The sequence below is a fragment of the Camellia sinensis genome, chromosome 12 (genome assembly GCF_055761805.1).
Source record: "Camellia sinensis isolate YWXY chromosome 12, ASM5576180v1, whole genome shotgun sequence".
NCBI lineage: Eukaryota > Viridiplantae > Streptophyta > Magnoliopsida > Ericales > Theaceae > Camellia > Camellia sinensis.
Genome location: NC_138972.1, coordinates 77,931,768 through 77,952,419, shown reverse-complemented (window position 1 = coordinate 77,952,419; position 20,652 = coordinate 77,931,768). Strand labels below are relative to the sequence as shown.

General features: G+C 32.3%; 3 protein-coding genes across 3 annotated transcripts; 1 reads left to right on the top strand and 2 right to left on the bottom strand.

Moving 5' to 3' along the window:
* Positions 1 to 256: 256 nt before the first annotated feature.
* Positions 257 to 1,811, bottom strand: LOC145803682 (uncharacterized). The gene is made up of 4 exons (XM_082896996.1): positions 1,469 to 1,811; positions 1,020 to 1,114; positions 667 to 935; positions 257 to 383 (listed from the first exon to the last, which is right to left on the bottom strand). The coding sequence occupies exons 1-4, from the start codon at positions 1,809 to 1,811 to the stop codon at positions 257 to 259; spliced, it is 834 nt and encodes a 277-aa protein (XP_082753122.1).
* A 1,938-nt stretch (positions 1,812 to 3,749) lies between these two features.
* On the bottom strand, positions 3,750 to 7,742 carry LOC114302313 (pentatricopeptide repeat-containing protein At2g20710, mitochondrial). Its single transcript, XM_028247318.2, has 2 exons — positions 7,285 to 7,742; positions 3,750 to 5,303 (listed from the first exon to the last, which is right to left on the bottom strand). The coding sequence occupies exons 1-2, from the start codon at positions 7,564 to 7,566 to the stop codon at positions 4,020 to 4,022; spliced, it is 1,566 nt and encodes a 521-aa protein (XP_028103119.1). The 5' UTR covers positions 7,567 to 7,742; the 3' UTR covers positions 3,750 to 4,019.
* A 9,468-nt stretch (positions 7,743 to 17,210) lies between these two features.
* Positions 17,211 to 18,277, top strand: LOC145803681 (uncharacterized). Its single transcript, XM_082896995.1, has 3 exons — positions 17,211 to 17,302; positions 17,419 to 17,668; positions 17,873 to 18,277. The coding sequence occupies exons 1-3, from the start codon at positions 17,211 to 17,213 to the stop codon at positions 18,275 to 18,277; spliced, it is 747 nt and encodes a 248-aa protein (XP_082753121.1).
* Positions 18,278 to 20,652: the final 2,375 nt, after the last annotated feature.

Below are 20,652 nucleotides of genomic sequence, written 5' to 3'. Positions count from 1 at the left end.
ACATAACTTTTGGAGGGAAAAGAAAGAAGTAGCATCAAGAAAGACTAGGGGTCCAACACAGAGAAGGCAAGTGGTTTGGACGATGGAAGGAGTTCAAACGACGTTATGGTCTGTGTTACCGATGTGGACGATTGAACTCATTCTTCTCATTCGTCAAAGGTAAGTGAAAAACTCTTCTTTCTCTTTCTGAAACTAGAAACATATCTAATTTCCTCCAATAAGGATTTATGCACGAGAGGGGAATCAGTCGACCTTGTTAAAAATACTCAGCTATTTCATGTGCACATGGCAACTTAAGCGTACGTCGCAAAATGCAGCCATATGCAGCAACATCTATTTCCTCACTATTCGATCTCTTTGACTCTACCAATATTTTGTCCAAACTACAAATTGAAATAAAACCACGTAACTTAGTGAACTCAGTAGGTGTGTAGTTGTGTTGGACTACAATCAAACTCTGCTGAAATAAGACTTTAATGTTGCATGCTGCAACTCTAACAAATTGTGTATTTTGGTCCAAGATGTCTCAAAACTGCCTTGACTTGATCCAAGTTGCCTCTTCAATTTAGCATGAGAACTCTCCACCCTACAAGTATGTATATTTTGATATTTAATATAAAATTCAAAAAATTATAGCAATTCATAAATGTAATGAGCATAATTTACCTGTTTGTAGTAATATTTCCCAAATGTATAGTACTGTTTGTCCAAGCTGCAACAATTTTTTCCTTGTATGGCTCTAACCAATTGGTAGTAACATACCCAATAGTTTCAGCATACGTACTAAATTCGGTTTTGAGATTGGAAAATTGTTCATTAAATTCTGTTTCTGTTCTAACCAATACCAAAGCATTCCAACTATGCATGAACTTATCCCATTTATCTTTCATCTCAAAAACCTTCTTGCACTTCATCAGCACATTCTTGCTAATATGCTATTTACATAAAAGATTAGCGGCCATAGGTAGAACTTTTGAGATGGCTTTTATCAAAGCCAACTCTCTATCTGTAATAATGACTTTTGAAAAAGCAGTATTCTCAATAACAGTACGCAATATGCCTAAAACCCATGTATAGTTGTCTTCCCGTTCATGACCAAGATAAGCAAAAGCAACTGAAAATGTTAAGTCCGTTGATGTTACCCCAATAATCTCTAAGAGAGGGAGTCGATATCTATTAGTCTTATATGTGCAATCCATAATCAACATATGTGGAAATGCACGTAACAACTCCAAACTAATCGGGTGTGCCTAGAACAAGCCAGTCACTATCTCTCTATCATCACATCGATGCCACTCAAAATAATTTTGAATCGACAATTGCCTCAATAGTTGTTGCATCTGTGATCTTTCCACCCTCTGTACTACTCGATGTCGATGACGTACGTTGTAGATTGTCTTCATTGTTGTCGCATTACAGGCATCCTTTCGTTTCAATGTAATCAATATCTCTTTTGGTCACACCATACTTTTTGACATGTCAACTAATAAGGATGTTTCCTCCTTAGATAATCTACCAGCAAATGAGTATCCTTCAAGATGTTCAGCAGACGGATGATTATGCACTCCGCATAAGACATGCAACATCCACTCATCATTTGTAGGTAATTTTTCCTTCCTTAATTGAAATGGACATCCATATTTTTTAGAACCTGTCAACCTCAATTGTTCCCCCTTGATCTTCCTATTGTCTCTGTAGTAATCATTTCTTTCACATGCAAGGGTAAGTCTTGATTTTCCTCCTTTACCTTCCACATCTGATGTCTTTGTAATAATGACAAATGCAGTCTTTTTCCCAACGTCAGAGCCCATTTAATTAATGCTTGGCAACTATTAAAAATCTAAACATAATAAATACATTTATATGTCAAATTATTAATAAAACTCAATGCAAATTAAAAATAAGAAAAAATCGTATTTATAAAAAAAACTTAACAAACCTTGTCTGTAATGAATTTATGACTGGAGTCCACTAATAATGCAGTACTTGCATTGTTGCAATGAGTATAAGTAAAATTCTTCCGTTCAAAAAAATATAAAATATAAAAAAATAAAATTGAAAATACATGGTAATGAGTAGCCGAACAAATTTAAAAAATACGGCCTTATATTAGTGTAAATGTATCTTTTATTCTGCAGTTAGATACCAAACTTATATTTTTTTATTCGACATTTTGATGCCAGATTATGTTATTTTGTTCGATTTCAAAGCACCGAACAAAAGTCGATGACCAGCCCAGAAAATCGAAACAAAAACCGACCAAACAAATAAAAAAACTCACAATTTTACTTTTTTAATGATTCTTCACCACCGTTTCTTCATCCATTGCTTTCTTTGATGATCAAAACACTTGATTCTCACTTTTTGAAAAGAGATGTGTAAGAGAAAAGAAAAGTTGAGAAAGGAAAAAGAGGAGTAGCGATTGAAGACCAAGGGGTGTAAGGAGATAATAAAATATATTTAATTTTAGTGTTTTGTCCTTAAAAGTAATTTCACACATGGATAAAATTAGAAGAAAAAAAATTTCATATGAAGGGTGTAAAGAGGTAAAGCAGTGGTATAAGTAGAATCACCCTATCCGTTAACACCGTTAATTGCGATGGGGCGGGATGTAATTTTTGAAATTCAGGATTTTGTAATTTTGTTAAATCTCAAGGGAGGTGTAGGTAATTTGTCCTAAAATAAATTATAATTATAATTAATTCATTTAAATTGCAACAAATTAGGCTATGGAGGTTGAATTTGGAGAATCAAAAGCTAATATTTAGAACTTGTATGATAATTGATTTTTAAAACTTTTTATTATTTTTTTATAAAATAACGTACAAAAAACTAAGTTGATTTTTTATATTCACTTTAGTAAATTCTTTTGTTTTAAATTTTAAATTTTTTTATACTTAAGTTTTACTCAGTTAGACGAATCAAATTTATTTTTTTAAAAGTTGAAATTTTGTTCAAAAAGACCCCCCCCCCCCCCAAAAAAAAAGGAGAGGCAAAAACAATTTTGGGATTTTTTTTTTGAATTTTTTTTACTTTTTCTACAAATGGTTTTTAATTAAATTATATGAAAATTTTAAGAACTAAATAGATAAAATTTATAATTTAGTGATGAAATAGAAAAAAATGACATTAGATTAGGAAATAAAAATGAAATTAACTCTTAAATTATTAATTTCAGGTAGAAAAATAATTTCCAAATATAATTTATATATATATAAAGTGCATCCAAAAGGACAGTGACATACTTGTAATTATAAAGTATACTAGTAAGTAATTTGATTAGAAATGAAAGGATCATAAACAGCCATGCCATTCTATATGGAATTTTTGTATGTGATACAAATAAAATTTCTATGAACAATGCAAAGAGATGAAGTTGATCCTAGGAATAACATTAAATTCTTCTTCTATATACCATCTTCAGCTCATTCAACTTTCCCTCATCAAGCTCAACAATGTAACCATAAATGTGGTAAATTCAAGTGTGAGATTTTACCAACCGCAAGTGAATCCCCTTCAAAACTGGTGAAGTGACCGATAATTTCCTAGACTCAAACCTAAGCGCAATCAGCGGGGTTGAGGGATTAGGATACATTCAAAGTTTATAACTTCTTCAGTAGGTTGTAATCTTGTTATGCTTGATTCACCAGGGGCCAATTAGACAATTTCTGGACGGAAACACTCACCACCCCAAAAAAATCTCAATGCCTATGAATCACAAGAACGATACAGACATCAACGCATTCGACTTGGGTCAAATGACTCAAACCTACTTTTACTGTTGAAAATTGATAAGAACACTCGAGAGGGTATTGTACCTAGAAAACTTGTGAATATAGCTAAACCTCAAACACCCACACACACAGACATGCAAAAATATATACAAAAATGTTTAAGAGAACAAAAAGTGCTTTGCATGTCTGATGAACAAAACTCCATTACTAACAGTATGACTTGTCCCAACAACACATTGAAGTTCGGAAGATTTAGCAATTTCCAAGTATTTTTTTGCAACAATTCTATTTCAGCTCTGTAATCCCATATATTTCTCCATCTGCAACCCAAGCATCCATTTGCTTCTCCTCCGAAATTTTTGTTGTTTCTCCAGCCCCAGCCAAAGCATCCTCTTCCATTAAACTAAGAGCTTGCGAAAATGATTTTGCATTTTTCATATAATTTAACAATTTTTCATGAATATCAGCTGAGACAACACCCTTGGCCAGGAGTAACCTTAAAAATTCCACCACTTCCTCAACATCGCCCTTCTCTTTCAAGTACTCCAGACAAGCAGCTAAAGTGGGCTTGCTTACCTTCAGTCGTGGCTCACAAGTTGAGACCGCTACCTTCATTGCTTCGACTGCCTTTGCAATTTGATTATCTTTAACATATCCTGTAGCCAAGAAGTACCATGTAAGTGGGAGCGGATTGCCCCCTCTCATTTTTGCCCTATTTATAAAAGCTTCAGCCTTCTCCACAAGACCCTTTCTGCAATATGCACCAATCAAAAAGTTTGGAACCCGGAAATCGTAACTCAATTCACTGGATTCCCACTCCTCAAAGATCTTCTCAGCACCTGCTATGTCATCGAACTTCAATAGTGAGGTTATCATGCTTATATAGCTCTTGTTGTATATCTTTTCTGTCTTCTTGTGGAGTTCCCAAAGTCGTAACACGTTGTCTTTCTTCCCTATTGCTGCATATTGTGTCACAAGGTAATCAAAAGCCATACTCCTCCGCCTTTTGGTAGTTAAGATGAGACTCTCAGATTTTGTCAGCATTGCCAAAGCCTTCTCTGTAAGCCCAGCTTTCAAAAACCCATTTGCCACAATTGAATAAGCATTCCAATCCAAGACAACCTTTGGATCAGATTCCATCCTCTGCAATATCCTGTCCATTCCTTCAACGTTAGAGGTGTCTGTGTATGTAGTCAGCAGAATGCTGAAGGTAAACTTATCGTATTGGATATCCTTTTCTTCCATTTCGTGTATCAGAGCATCTAATTTATCATGGTTTTCCGTCTGACGATAGAGATTTAGCATAATATTGTAGGTCAATGTCGCCCTAGACAATCCCAACTCCTTCATCTTCTGCATGATGGCCTCCGCTTTTTCCACAGATTTCTCTCGGGCATAGCAGTTGAGGAGGGCACCATAAGCCCCTATGATTTTCAATTTTTTTGGAATATTATTGAAATAATTTTCTGCTTGTTCTGTTCCATGAACTTTTGAGATCAAGTCCAGCCGGACAGCAATGTCACCAAACGAGAGTTCAAAACACCTTTTGTCACTCATCCATTGAGATACCTGAAAGTGAAAGGAAATAAAGATTCAGCTATTGGAATTCTGAGTATATGAAAATATTAAATTTCAGCGAATAAAGATCATTAAAATTGATGGACACAGACGAAAGACCATCCTAAGTTATATTTTTACTTCTCAAATAACATAAATCGGAGCATTATCATAGTTGCTACCAACAGAGAAGGATTTAATACTAGGAGGTTACACCCAAAATACCCCATACATCAGCCAAGGGTGTGACAAAACATGGAGCATGTGAGATGGCAAAGCAATATAAGGGAAACGCTCAGGGATATCTGATGCCTTGGCACCAAGTTTGAGATATAGTTGAGACCGGTTAGGAATTTAGTTTCTACAACTTCAAATATACGAAGAAGTTGTTGCACCCAAACATAGGATCAATAATGAAACTAAAAAAGAAAAAAAAATAAAAAAACAAACGCAAAATGAAGAAACAAGATTTAGATCATTACATGATAAGGATACCAAATCCACAACCAACAAAATTTAGTTTACAAGCATTCAGTTGCCTAGCTCTCATCAAGAAAACCCTAAGATTTGCAATCATATAAAAAAAACTGCTCCAAGGGATACTTTATACCCATTGACTTACTTGAGTATTTTTATGATTATAGCACTTATGAGAAAACTTTTTTTTTTTTTTTTTTTTCGGTCGCAATTTTACATTATAACTTATTTGATTAAAATAATAAAATTTTCTTAAGCTACAATTTTTTTTTTTTAATACTCAACTTGAGTACGACAAAAAAGCCAATCTCTTTTGTTTTAATAACTTTTGAGGACAATGATATTTGCACAAGGAAAAAGCTTATGGCAACTTATTTTAACCAAATAGGTTCCACTTTTTGACAGATTATCAAAATTATTCCAAACATATCTACAACTTATTTTAATTTTTGAAAGATGTTAAAGAGCATTCCTGGGGCATTGTTTGGGATTGTTGTAAAAAGTGCATTGAAAATGAATGAAAAGTTAAAAAGTACATACAATTTAATAAAAAAATCTATTGAATTCATTAAAAAGGGTCTCGTGTTTCTCTTTTTTTTTGTCTTGATTTTGTGTTCCATGGGAGCTTGTTAGCAAAACCCTTAATTTTTGTTAAGCTAATAAGTGCTACCAAATGGGCTGTTGTGTTTCCTTTATGTTGTGTTTGGTTGGGGGATTTGGGGAGGGATTTGGAAAGGAAAAGGGAAAAGGGGTGTGAAACTAAGTGAAATATAGGTGTATTTTATTCACATTTCACCTAACTTTTTCCATTCCTTTTCCAAATGCCTCCTCAAATCCTCTAACCAAACACAGCGTAATAAAACAATTTTATCTGTAATCAAACATGTCTTTTCTCCATTTTTCTTTCCCATTTGGGTGGTAAAGGGCAAACAGACCTCAGTTCAAGGGGTTTACTGTAATTTCCTGTTCGACAATGCTAGGTAGCTCAAATTTTTACGGCTCAAATGGCTCAAATTTGTCAAAACGATGTCGTTTTGACAGATTTTGAGTGTAAAACGACGTCGTTTTGACAGATTTGAACCATTTGAGCCACAAAAATTTGAGCTACCAAACATTTTCCTTTCCCGTTTTCCAAAAAAAAAAAAAAGTGGGAAAATTAAAAAAAAAACAAAAAACCTATTTATCAATTTAAACCTTAGTCTTTTTGATTTGTGAAAAATATATATATTTTAATTATTAACCTCAACAATAAATTTTTCTTTTTTTAGACATTTTACAATAATGACTAGAATATCATTTTTTTTAAATCAGTTTTACATAACAAATATAGATAAATAATTTAGATTTTAAAATTTAAAGTGATAAAATTAAAAATTCAGACACAAACCTTGATTTATTGATTTATTTATTATTTTCCCACCAAAAAAACTAAAATTAGCGAATAAAATATAAAAAAAATTAAAGAAGTGAAAATGAAACATAAACAGAAGAGAATGAAGAAGAGGGTGAGATAGACCTCAAGAGCGTGCCTGAATCGACTGTAACGTCTCAACTCCTTGACGATGTGTTGAAGCTGTTCTTTACTCACATTTCTTCCTTCTTCGATCCACCGATCCAGCACCGGAACGATCGACACCGTTGGTTGTCCCAGAGGCGAAATCCGACGGTACAAAGAGTCCCTTGGTTTTGCAGGCGCAGATACGGTTGATGTGGTCGAGTACACCAGAGCTTTTCCTAAACCAAAGCCACAGCAACATCTATTCAGATTCAGTGCACGATTCGACCTAAAAACCTTCATCCGAAGCTAAAAACCGAGCACTCAACAGAGATTTTAGAGAGAGAAAATACAGAAAACAGAGAGAGGGAGAGAGAGGGTTTAAGCGAAGTACGAAGTTTTGGGGAGATTTTTTTTTTTTTTTTGGGGGAGGTAAATTGCAATTTTCCCGTCACTTTTTTATTTTAGCTTTTAAAGTTTTTTTTTTTTAAATTTAATTTTGGTCTTTTATATTTTAAATTTTTCTTAATTTGCTCTTATACATAATTTCGATTCAAAATTAAACAAAAAATATCATAATAACTAAGGCAAATTACCTACACCTCCCACGAGGTTTAACAAAATTACAAATTTTCTCTTGAGATTTCAAAAATTACATCTCACTCCATCATAATTAATGTCATTAACAGATATCATAAATTGACTAAAATATCCTTTTGACAAATAAGGACAAATTACCTATATCCCCAGTTAAATTACAGATTCTCCTGAGATTTAGCTAAATTACAAGTTTTTCCCTGAAGTTTAGCTAAATTATCGTTTTTAAACAAGTTATGAAATGTAAAATTTAAATGGAAAAACACTTATCACACTTCAAAAAATTAAAGTTTTAGAGGCCAAAATTTAGGGCCAAAATTATTTTTGGGGGACCAAATATTTTTGTTACAAAAAGTGTAATTATTATATTTTTAGTAACGAAAATTGAATATTAGCGATTAATTAAAATTAATTTGTTTAAGAAATAAAAAATAAAAAATAAATATTGTTTTTATATAATTTTATCTTTTGAACAGTTAGAAATAATTTTTACAAGTTAAATATATTTTTTCATATTTATTTTTATTAAATTAGCTTTTATTTTTTTTTTAAATTATGATTTTTTTTTTCTAAACAACAAATCAAACATGATTCCAACAACTTAATTTTTTTTTTCCATCTAACGTAATTCTTTTGTAAATTTTATTGATTTATCAAAGGAATTTCAGCATGGGCAATATCGTCCATCAATTTATATTTTGGTGATGTCAGCTAACCATTCTTAATATTTAGTTAACGGTAGGGGTTAAATTGTTATGCGAATACTAACCTTGGGAGCCGGGATGTAATTTCTGAAATCTTAAAGGGGAATCTATAATTTAGCTAAACTTCAAGTGAGGTGTAGGTAATTTGCCTTAATAACTATTACATAACATAAAAAATATATTATTATATTAAGATTTAAGTTTATATTTGATATATGAATTATCTAATTTTTAACAAAAATTAGCTTTAACAGTAAATTTTTTTTTAAAAAAAAAAACCTTGAAAATGAAGGGTTAAAGTGAGAAAAAACAAACTTTAAAAATCAAATTGGAAAAATGATCAAACATAAAACAGGCAGGGTCTAATTTGATGGAAATTTTACTTACACTAATACTTTACCTACTTACATCATTTTTATTTATTTATTTATTTATAATTCTTTTAGTACCCTCATCCCTAACCGTTCTTCTTATCCTTACATCTAAAGCCTAAAAAACCTTAACCCTAACCCTAATTCTCTTTTATTATCACCTCTAACCACCATCTTCATCGTCGTAGCCACTACTCACTGCCGGAGCTGCCTTATAGCCTAATTACCACCCCTTTCTTCTTCAGACACCACCATTGCCACTGCCCCAGTGACCCATTTGTTTCTTCTGCCACCTGCACGCCAAATTCCACTTTCGTTCTATTCTCTCTCATCTTCCGTCGTGTCTCACCATTGCTCTATCGCAACCTAGTCACGCTTTGCACTCCTTTCTCCCGTCAAGCTTCTCAATCCTAGCCTCACCACAAACTAGACCCACCTGAACTACCACTGAGAAAATCGAGCAATAGAGAAAGAAAAAAACCCTAGGTTGTGGCAGTGAGGGATTGTGAAAGTGGCTGTAGCGATGGTGATTGTCATAGTATAGTAGGGCGGCGGAGAGATAGTGGCTGCAATGGTGAAGGGCTACATGATGACCGAAAGAAGAAGAAGAAGAAGAAGAAGAAGAAAAAGATGGCTATAGTGATCAGATGAAGAAGAAGTACAAAAGATGAAGAAAAGAAAGTGGGAGGGGGGAAGAAAACGGCTGAGGTGGTTGAAGGTGGAAGGAAATGTGGTCATTGGTGAATGTGGTGATTGTGATGGTGGTGATGGTCGCGACGGTAAGGCGACGAAGGGGGTGGTGGCTGCAATGGTAAGATGGTGGTCAGAGGTAATGGTGGTAGATATTAGGGTTTTTAGGTTTTGGGTGTAATAAAGGAATATGTTAGAAATAGGAGTAATAAAAGAGTTATAGAAATTTTAAAATAAAAAATAAATAAATTTTAAGAATGTGAGGAGTTAAAATAGTAATGTAAGTAGAATTTCTCCTAATTTATCATTTTTTTGGGTTAAATTACATAATAACCCTTTAAAATATGAGCCATTTATGTTTAATTCGACCATATAATATGACACATTTATTAAATTATTATTATTATTTTTGTAAATTAACGGCCGTGCAAACTTGAGGAGTTGCTTTGTGAGATTTGAAGATGCGACTTCTTAGATAAAACTCTCTTAGTTGCTTTCTTCTCTCGTTAAGTCAAACCCTTGGCATTTGTATTTTAACATTATAATAAGGTGACTAATTGTTAAGTTTTAGAATTTATAGAGGCAAAATATAAATGAATCATAATTTAAAGAGATTTATTATAATATATTTTAGTTTTTGAGATTAGAACTCCTGGGCCGGATTTATTGGGCTGCTGCTGATGGCCTTCGATTTTGGCCCAAGATCCGTTTTTAGTCTGTTTATTTAAGTATTTTGTTTGGGCCTTCAAAATTTGGGCATGAATCCGGATAAAAAAAAAAAAAAAACACAATTATATGGTTTTCATTGCTAGTCTTACCAATAAGGCTCGATTAATAGCATTTTAGTTTCTTGGGTGTTTCTCTTATTCAGGGTCCGCCCTGGACTAAGGCGAGTAAGGCCTGTGCCTAGGGTCCCCAAAATTTGGTCAAAAATAGGATCTCAAATTTTGAAGATCCATTATACTATCAAGTTTTAAATAAAGTCCAATTATTGTTAGAAGTCCTCAAAAACAAAACAACCCACTAAAATAGAAATCCTCCAAAATAAAACAGCTCAAATAAAAACATGTTGCAGCCCTATATTAAAAACAAATAAAAAAATTAGTCCAATTGAAAAAACAAACAAAGGGCCCAAATTTACTCAAGCAAACTTGAGTGGCCACTAGCAAATTTTTTTTTTTTTTTTGGGCATATGTACAAGGGAAGGGGCCCAAACTTAGAAGCTCGCCTAGGGTCCTGAATTCTCAAGGCCGGCCCCGCTCTTATTATTATTATTATTTTTTTGTAATTAGAAACAAAAACAAATTTGTACGTTTTCATTTCATTGTTACTCACACCTCATCCATTGTCAATCACCATTTCTAGCATCCTCACCGTCTTTGGTTCTTTTTTGATGTGACCACTAACTATAGCGATTATCTCCGACCAACCCTATAGTTAGTTACCCCATTGCCAACCATCAGCTCCACTGTGGTAAATATAACCAAGTGCAACAGTCGGATGGAAGAAAAAATTAGGCAAAATAAACATTGTCAAAAAATTAATGAAGCAACTTAAGAAAAACTACTACTTAATAATAGTCCATATAGTAGCTCCACCAAAAAATTACATATGTTTTTCTATTTACATAATTTTATATTTAATATTAATCTTATTTGATAGATACTAATAAGTTTAAAAAATATAAATTATATTAAAAATAATTATTTATAATACAAATTAAAATATTTTACACATTTTAAACTCTAAAAGACAAAGTCTATATCACATAGGCATGACTTGTGCATATGCATTTGAGGGTAGGCAGAAATTATCTTATGGATCAATTTATATTCATATAATCTACCATTCTAAGTATATACAATTAATTTCTCTTACATTTTTTTCTATATTTTAGACAAATTAATTATGTGTGTCATTAGTATAAGATTAACACACAACTAATTGATAAATCAAACAAAATCTTTTAAGATGGAGATGTTATCCACAAATAAATTCATAATTTGAAAGTTGCTGCCAAATGAGTCTAAAATAAATAACTACTACCTTAGAATAATCAAAAGTCATATTCTCTTTTGAATTTGATAACATAGACAGTCCCAGACGCTAAGACATTTGGAATAGTTCCAAGGGATTTGCTAAGAATTTTTTGGCATGCTTGCTTATTCACAACAAATTTCTTTTAGAAGACTAAATAAATCATGATGGGACGGCTCACCAGCAGTGCAAGCATGAGGTAGAATGTTGATGGGTCAAGATAATTCTAATTAAGACTTTATATGTGTTTAGATGAAAATTTTCTTTTAATGATAAATTTTTTTTAACATTTGATATGATAGAAATGGAAAGTCAATGAAGATTGATTAAGAAAAATAAACATATTTACATAGAATATGTTTTTACTTTTAAAAGATATCGAACTAAAATTGCTATCACAATACCATTGCCACTATCATCGTTGTTGCCACTGCTACCGCTACCGCTACCACCACACCACACCGCACCAAAACACTATATAAAAAAAAATTCTATTAAAACAAACGGAGCGTAAAAGGGTTACTTAAACACCAACTTATTAATTGATATTTTGTTTAGCTTATTAACTGGTTGTTTTTCGGTTTATTTTTGTCTGTATTGGATTTTTTAAAAATTATGTCAAAATCTTTTTGGATCTATCTAGATTAGACAATCCTGAAAATTATTAAAAAAATAAAATAATTGGAAAAAGCGTACTAAAGATGAAAAGAAACTAAATAAAAAAGAAAAAACTATAACCTATTTGTGTATTTTCTAATTTAGAAAAATCTAAAAAATAATATATTTTGAGTCAAAATTGGAAAAAAGTAGGTAAAAAAAAAAACAAAAAGCAATTAAAAAGGTGGGTAGGAGTGTGATTAAGCATAAGAAAGAATGGTACATTTGTATGTGAAGTTATAATCAAATGAAGAAGACCTCTTACCAGCAATGCCTATAGGTATAGGGTATATATGTCTTTCTTCATGTAATATCTTTATTTATTCAATTATTGTTTTGGTTTTGAAATCACAGTTTTTGTAGTGTGTTATTCAATGCTTCAATTCAATCATAATCATAACTAATTAACTAGTCGAGGTGTTCAATAATTGTATCAGTTTTGAATTATTATTTTTTTTTGCACTGTTTTTTTTCCCCAATATGACCAATTGACTAATAAAATTGGATTTTGTTAGGATTGAAAAGATAATAATTAGTAAAACAACTTAAATTAAAAAATTTAAGGATAAAATTACTTCTCAGGAACGAAATATTTTAATTGCTTTGCAATAAACTTTTTACTTTCAGAGATTAAAAAAGTTTGGTCCCGACTTATATGTTGTAGTGATTATTCACTTTAGTAATTTTGCATTAGGAATTTGAAAGCAAAAAAGTTTAGGCTCATTAACAAGTATAATGATTAGATTTACATGTCATTTTTTTTAATGGGAAAAAAATTATGTGCACAAAAAATATGTATTAGAAATATGCACAGAACAAAGATGAGGGTGTGGGTCTCATAAAGCTGTAGGCTTTGTTTCTTATTAGGGAAATTACACCCCAGTGGCATCTTTAATTTTTTTTTTTACATATTCATGAAAAACTTTATAATTTTAGTTATTAATATTTATAATTTTTTTTTCATTTATTTGTAATTTTTTTTTGCAAAAGTGCACTGATGTAATATTTTTTTCTTTCTTATCTATGTTTTGTATATGCTATTTATTTATGTTTTGTGCACGAAACATAGCTCTTTTCAATGAATTTTTTTTTAATTAGGTTTGTTTGCACTTTTAATTGACTTGCAAAATCAATTCCTTCAAAGATCCTTTTAAGTTTTTGTAATTAGTTGTGACAATGTAATTAGTACACTAAAGTTTGATTGTTCGTGGGACATGTTACAATATGCACCCTTAAATCCAAAATGTTATAATTTTTTCATTATAAAAGTCTTAACATTTTTTTTTTCACTGAAAAATTTCATAATAAAATTTCGAAGTGTTATAACAAAATTCATAAAATGTCATAACATTATCATTCATAACTTTAGGGTGTACATCATAAATTTGCTATTTATAACGTTACTACAAATTATCATAACACACATCACAAACAATTATAACATTCATCATAAAAAATAATAACTTTTTTACAATATACACCATTTAAAAATGTGCACATTGTAAATTTCTCCCTTGTTCATGCAAGCTATCAATTGAAGTTACTATATCTTATAAGTTTTCCATACTCTTTCTTCTAAGCAAACTTACATCAATTAATCCTATTACCCAAAAATAGAAAATGATAAGATGAAAATAGAAAATGATAAGATGAAATATGTATTTTTTTTTTTTTTTTGGGATTTAGGAAATATTTCACAAGAATAAGCTAAGTGACATCTTATATTATTTTCATAGTGCCTTTACCTACGTAACCTTGTTTAAATTCTTCAATATTTAACCAAAATTCTTCAACATTTTTTGTGCTACGTAACCCTTGTTTAAATTCTTCAATATTTTTTTTTTTTCTTTCTTATCTATGTTCTGTATATTCTATTCACAGCTCTTTTCAATGAAAATTTTATTAATTAGGTTTGCTTGCACTTTTAATTGACTTGCAAAATCTATTCCTTCAAAGATCCTTTTAAGTTTAGCACACTAAAGTTTGATTGTTCATACAAGCTATTAATCGAAGTTACTATATCTGATAAGTTTTCCCTACTTTTTCTTCTAAGCAAACTTTAAAAAAATTCTTCTAAGCAAACTTACTTCAATTGACATTGCGGTGTGGTCCAATGGTCTAGTAGTTACACCTTAGGGTGTAGTGAGTGTGAGGTCAAGGGCTCGAGTTGATGGAGTAACGGCGGTCTTTCAGTTGTAATCTAACTATACTAACATACTAACGATATCTCAGAAAAAAAAAAAAAAAAAATTTACATCAATTAATCCTATTACTCAACAATAGAAAATGATAAGATGAAATAAGCATAATATATATATATATATATATATATTATAGGGATTTAGGAAATATTTCACAAGAATAAGCTAAGTGAAATCTTGTATCATTTTCATAGTGCCTTTTACCTATGTAACCCTTGTTTAAATTCTTCAATATTTAACCAAGAAAAAATCTAAGCATTTTTATAGAAGTTTTTAAAAATATAATCAAATTAGAGAAATATGTAAGCACCACTATGACCCCCAACCCTTCCCCTTATTTTATTTTATTTTATTTTTTTCTTCTTTTTCTTCTTGTTCTCTCTCTCTCTCTGTCTCTTGATCGTAAGGGTTGGGGCTGTAGGGTGGTGTAGAGGGACAGAGAGCAATTAAAAGAGGCTAGAGGAGGGACGACAATGGAAGGGATGAACTGTGGAAGGGCAGACAAGGGCGAGAAAAATTACTGAAGTTGAGGATGGCAGAGACGGGTGGCGAGTGGAGTTTGAATGGGTTATGTAATGTCCCACGTCTTGGAATTGTATAGTATTGTGTAATAGAGTAGTGTGTATTACTTTGGTGTTTTGTTTACCATATCAAGTCGTTGAGATTTCTTTTCTACTCTTACTTAACCTCTCGTAACTTTTTCGGGTTGAAAATTTTGAGTTTTGGGCTTTTGAACTTGTCTTGGGTTGCAAATCAATTATGAGTTTCTGGGCAAAATTGCTTGTGCGGATTTGAAAACCGCCCAAGTGGATCTTTACAGAGTTTTTCAGCGTTTTCTGAGTTTTCTGTGCAGAAAACCGCTCAAGCAAATTTTAGTGGATTTTTTTGGGTAACTCTCTGGAGCAAACCGCTTGTAGGCAAAAATTTTTGCTCGTGCGGAATTGAAACTGCTCGTGCAGATTTCGGCGCATCTGTCTTGAATTTCGTGCTATTTTCCTCAAAATTGATGCCAAAAATGTGTTTATACAGATTTTTCACTCATATTTTCTCTCCCTTCTCTCTACCAACACACCCAAATCCAACTTCTCTCTAAAATTTATACCAAATCGAAGAGGGCGACGAGGGTTACGTTTATAGCCGATTGGATCGAGTTTTTGTCAACCTTGAGATCTAGGGTTTTCTTCCTCTTCATCTCCCAAGCTTAAGGTAGGTATAATCGTTGAGTTATATATATATATTTTACAATTTTATGCATGTTTTGAGTATTTCATCATGTTTGGATCATGATTTTGGGTTGTTGAACCCTAGATGATTGTATGAGTGGATTTTTTCTGATTCTTCCAAAACTTTTGAGAATATGAGTTATGTTTTAAGGTGTGGGTGTTGTTTTGGAAAAATCTTTTCAAAAATGGAACAAAAACCTTATTTTGATAGAAACCCTACAATTTGGAGATTTTGAAAAAAAGTTGAGATATTGTGAAATTGATGCTTGATAATTTGTTATGTACGTAAATGATGGAGGAAAATTCCATAGCCGTATTAAATGAAAAAATTTCTTGAGAAAATGAGAAATTGTTGATTTGGGAAGCTTGAGAAATAGCTTGTTGTTGTTGTTTTGGAAAGACCAAATGCTAAAAACGATGATTAATATATGAAAAATGCATGAAGGTTGATATTGTATTATTTTATCTCTTGTAAGTGTATTATGATGTTATAATGACAAGGGATGTGGGAATTTGATCACAATTGTGTGGTAAAATTGAAAATGGACTATATTAATGCTTTGTACATTTTGCATCGTTATTCCATTTTATCATGGTTGCAATTGATTTTGAATCTTGCATTGGAAAAGTATTTTTTTTAGAAAGAAAATTGTTTGTGAAACAAGATCATTTTGGATTTGTTTTAGGGTAAATATGTTGGTAAACATGCGAGTATATATTCAACATTCCTAGAATATGAATCTATCGCACGTGGCACAATAAACCAAGTGCAAATTAATGCCTACAAGGGCAACAAATTCCAAGGTTTAAGCCTGGTTACACAAAAGTGGTTTTCGAACTCATACATATAAAGCCACTAGCTTGTCAAAAAAATAATTACAACAAAAGAAAAGAGCCTTGTGCTCTCAAAATATATTCCACGCCTCCAACTCGGTGGGATCACCACATTTTTTCCTGTACAAAATCCCATAGGGGTGAGCACAAAGCCCAGTAAGAAAATCTTAACAAAATATATATATTTTATACAATCTCTTGAGATGAATTCATATGCCATGCCATATTCAAAAACATATATCTCTATCTTTTGAAACTTTTGTGCACAATGCAATTTTGAGAATTTAACAATTAAATAATTTCAATGTAGTTCAAATGAACGGTAAATATGACTTAGGTAATCTCTAGGTTGGTGTCTACAAGAAGGCATAACAAGCACTACCAATCCGTACTTTACCAGTTGCTAACCGGAAGGCACATGGTACCTCCTCCGCGTGTGTTTTCGGTCTTTCACCATAGACACTCAAACCAACTTAACCAATACTAACTATACCTTTGTAAATCGTTTGATGTTTAATGAATACGCATGTTAAAGATTGAAGATGTTGTTTATGTTGAGGCATCATATTCCTTAGATATATACTAAGCATTTAAGGGTTGATTTGGAAACAACATAATGTAAATGGGAAGTTGATGGATCTATTTGTGTTAATATTTGGGGGGAAGAGGAAGGCATTGGAAGCAATTGAGGGTAATCATGTTGCATCATATAGTATGTTGCCGAAGTATGCAAATGAAATAATGAAGACTAACCCAGGGGGTTTGGTGAAAATTGAAAGGGACAGAGTTGGTCCTAAATTAGACGTAGTTATGTTCAAGAGGATATTCATCTCACTTGCAGCAATTCAGAAAGGGAAGATGGTTGTAGACCTTTTATAGGTGTCGATAGGTGTCATTTGAAGGGTCCTTATAGTGGAGTCTTGCTAGCTATCGTGGCCTTGGATAGGGATAATGGTCTATTTCTTTTAGCATATGCTGTGGTAGAGTGTGAATGCAAGGAAAGTTGGAGATTCTTCTTGTACCATTTGCACACCATTATTGATGATAGTCCTCAAAGCAAGCCATGGACTATAATGTCAGATGACCAAAAGGTAAATTTATTCACTTTGAAATGAATTAATTTAATTTGTAATTTGTCTAATGAATTTATGCATTCATAATATAACCTTTTGTTCACTTTTATTTTGTATTAAGGCATTGAACCTGCCTTGAAGGAAGTCATGTCTACAGCAACTCACAAGAGGTGTTGTAGACACCTGTTCAACAATTTTAAATCAAAATTTCCTGGTTTGAAGCTTAGGGGATCATTTTGGGCTACAGCTAGAGTATACACTCAGAAGGATTACAACATAGCTATGTGGCAAATTGAAGAGCTATCAAAACTAGCCTATAAATGGTTAAATGACTTGAAACCAAAAGTTTGGGCTAGATACACCTTTGATCCTAGATTGAAAAGTGACCATATCACCAGCAACATAGTTGAATTATTTAATAATTGGATTGGAAATGTAAGAGGGAAACCTGTCATTACAATATTGGAAAGTATAAGGACCAAATTAATGGGAAAGTTGCATAAAAGATTTGAGAAAGCTGCTACATGGGAAAATTTGGTGACCCTCACCATTAGGAAGAAATTAGATGAGGTTGTCTTCAAATCAAGGATGTGTAAGATCACATTTACTGGTGGAGATGAATATTAAGTGATGGAAGGTGTTACTGTACACATTGTAAACCTCCTAAGTAGGTTCTGTTGTTGTAGAGTTTGGGACATTACTGGAGTCCCTTGCAAGCATGTAGCTGTTTGTATATCTCATAGGAGAATGAACATTGAAACATTTTGTGATCAAGCTTATCAAAGGCATAAGTTCTTGGGAGCATATGTGGATATTATTCATCCCATACATGATGAGAGTATGTGGGATGAAGTTCCAGAAGAAGCTTTGAAGCCTCCAGTTCTTAAGAGACTACCTGGTACGTCTCCAAATAGTAGGAGAAGGGAAGCTAGTGAAGTTGCCCTGGAGCTAGTGATTCTAGAAGGTTATGCACTGTTAAATGTGCCATATGCAAAGAAATTGGGCACAACAAAAGGACTTGTCAAAGGGCTTAAGTGAAGAGAAAGGGTAAATCTAGCTCAATTAGTGGTTCAAGTGTTTCTACAATAGGGCAAACAAGTGGGGTTGAAATAAGCCAAGAAAGTGGAAGAGGTTCAAGCCTAGGAAAAGGAGTTTTTATTAAAGGAAGTGATCCTGGTTGCAGTTGCACAAGTAGTAGTGGAGGTGCAGGTAGTGGAATCCCAACTGGAAGAGATGCAAGTGGTAGAGGTTCTATTTCAACAGCGGTAGGGGGACAACATGTAAGTATCACATACATTGTGAACTTGACTATTGAATGCATTGAAACATTACTTATTTAGTGTCATTATATTTTTATTTAATGTGATATTGTAGGATGGAGGGCAACCTAGAGTGCAACCCAGTAAATGGAGTGTGTCTTGAGCATGGTATTTGACTCAAGTATTGCTTATTTAATAATTAATTGTAATCTTGTTACTCTGTTTGTTATTGTATTCTTGTTACAGAGCTAATTTTGTTTATTCTTGTTATTTGTATTAGATGGTTGGAAATTATGCAGAATGCCATTTGAGATGGAACAAGAAATGAATTAAGGTTTTACATTTTTAAACAACTTCTACACGAATAGGTTGTAGAAGTTGTTTAAAATAACAACATGATGTATTTCTCTAAATTGAGAAGATGTCCCCTTATGTGTTTTGTGAAGGGGAACAAGATTATGTATGCTCATTTATTTTTGGCCATATGGGCATTAATTGTTATTAGCACTTTGGGTTCACTTTGTGAAAATAGAATATGAAGATATTGAACTCATGCATCCTCTTTTTTTGCTTTCTTTTTTTTTTTTAGTCCCTCTGCTTTTCTCAATGAGTTTGATTGAGATTCATTTGCCTTTTATAAGCAGCTTCCAACAACTACCCTTGTTCAACAGCTATATCTGTTACATGCAAATGAAATGTAGATGCAAATAAAATGGTGATGTGTTTTCTATGATTGGACATGTATCAAAGTTTTTTTAAGATATTGGTAATTATAAAAAAGATGCACAGGTCTCACAGAGGGTAATTTAGTTAATTAAACTTTTTTGATTGATGTCATCAAGATTCTTTTGATGGCTCTAATGGACAAATGACGGCAGGAGAGTTTCTGTGATGCAATTGTTAATCTCAAGAGTGGGAATGTAATTTTTTGAATGTGAAGGGAATATCCGTATTAAACATAAAGTTAAGGGGTGTCAGTGTAATTTATCCTAACTATATATACAAATATGTAAGATATTGATAGTTTTGTTAGAATAATTTCCATTAATTTCAGGAGTTGAATTTTGAGTTAATTAATTAAAAGAAATTACAGAGAACCTTCACTTTGAAAAGTATTAGCATGCTCTGATTACAACCTACTGGACAAAAGGCTCCACTAGCATTCTAATTTATTAATTGTTGTTATCTTCAACAACTTCTACACGACACCCAATTGAATTTAAGGTTTTACATTTTTTTTACTTGGTGATTTAACTCGAGGTATCAAGGGTTGAGATCTGGTCAAATTAATGGTGCCAAAGTTCACTAGCATGCTAAGTTCCACTGGAGTACCCAAGGGGTGGTTACAGGGGGCCACAGCCCCTGCAAAGATCGAAAGAGTTTCATTAGTTTGTAGTGTTTTGGGCTCGACTGGCAAATTGCAATAGGATGGCCCCTCCAAAAGGGAAAGAAAAAGGTCTCAAGTTTTATATATTTTCCCCATATTTTAATGATTTTTAAGCTTGATATGGTTATGGATCTCCTAAATATTAAAGTGTTATAAAACAAGTAGTCTTTAGTTATTTATAATTGTGTTTAGTGACGAGTCATTGTAATTGTTTCTAATAATGAATTGTGATCGTTTCATATATATATATATATATATATAAATATATTTAAATCTATTAGCTAATATGGGAGATGTTTATGTTATGCACATTTTTATAGGGGTATCAACTGTCTTCTTCTACTCTAATTAACATC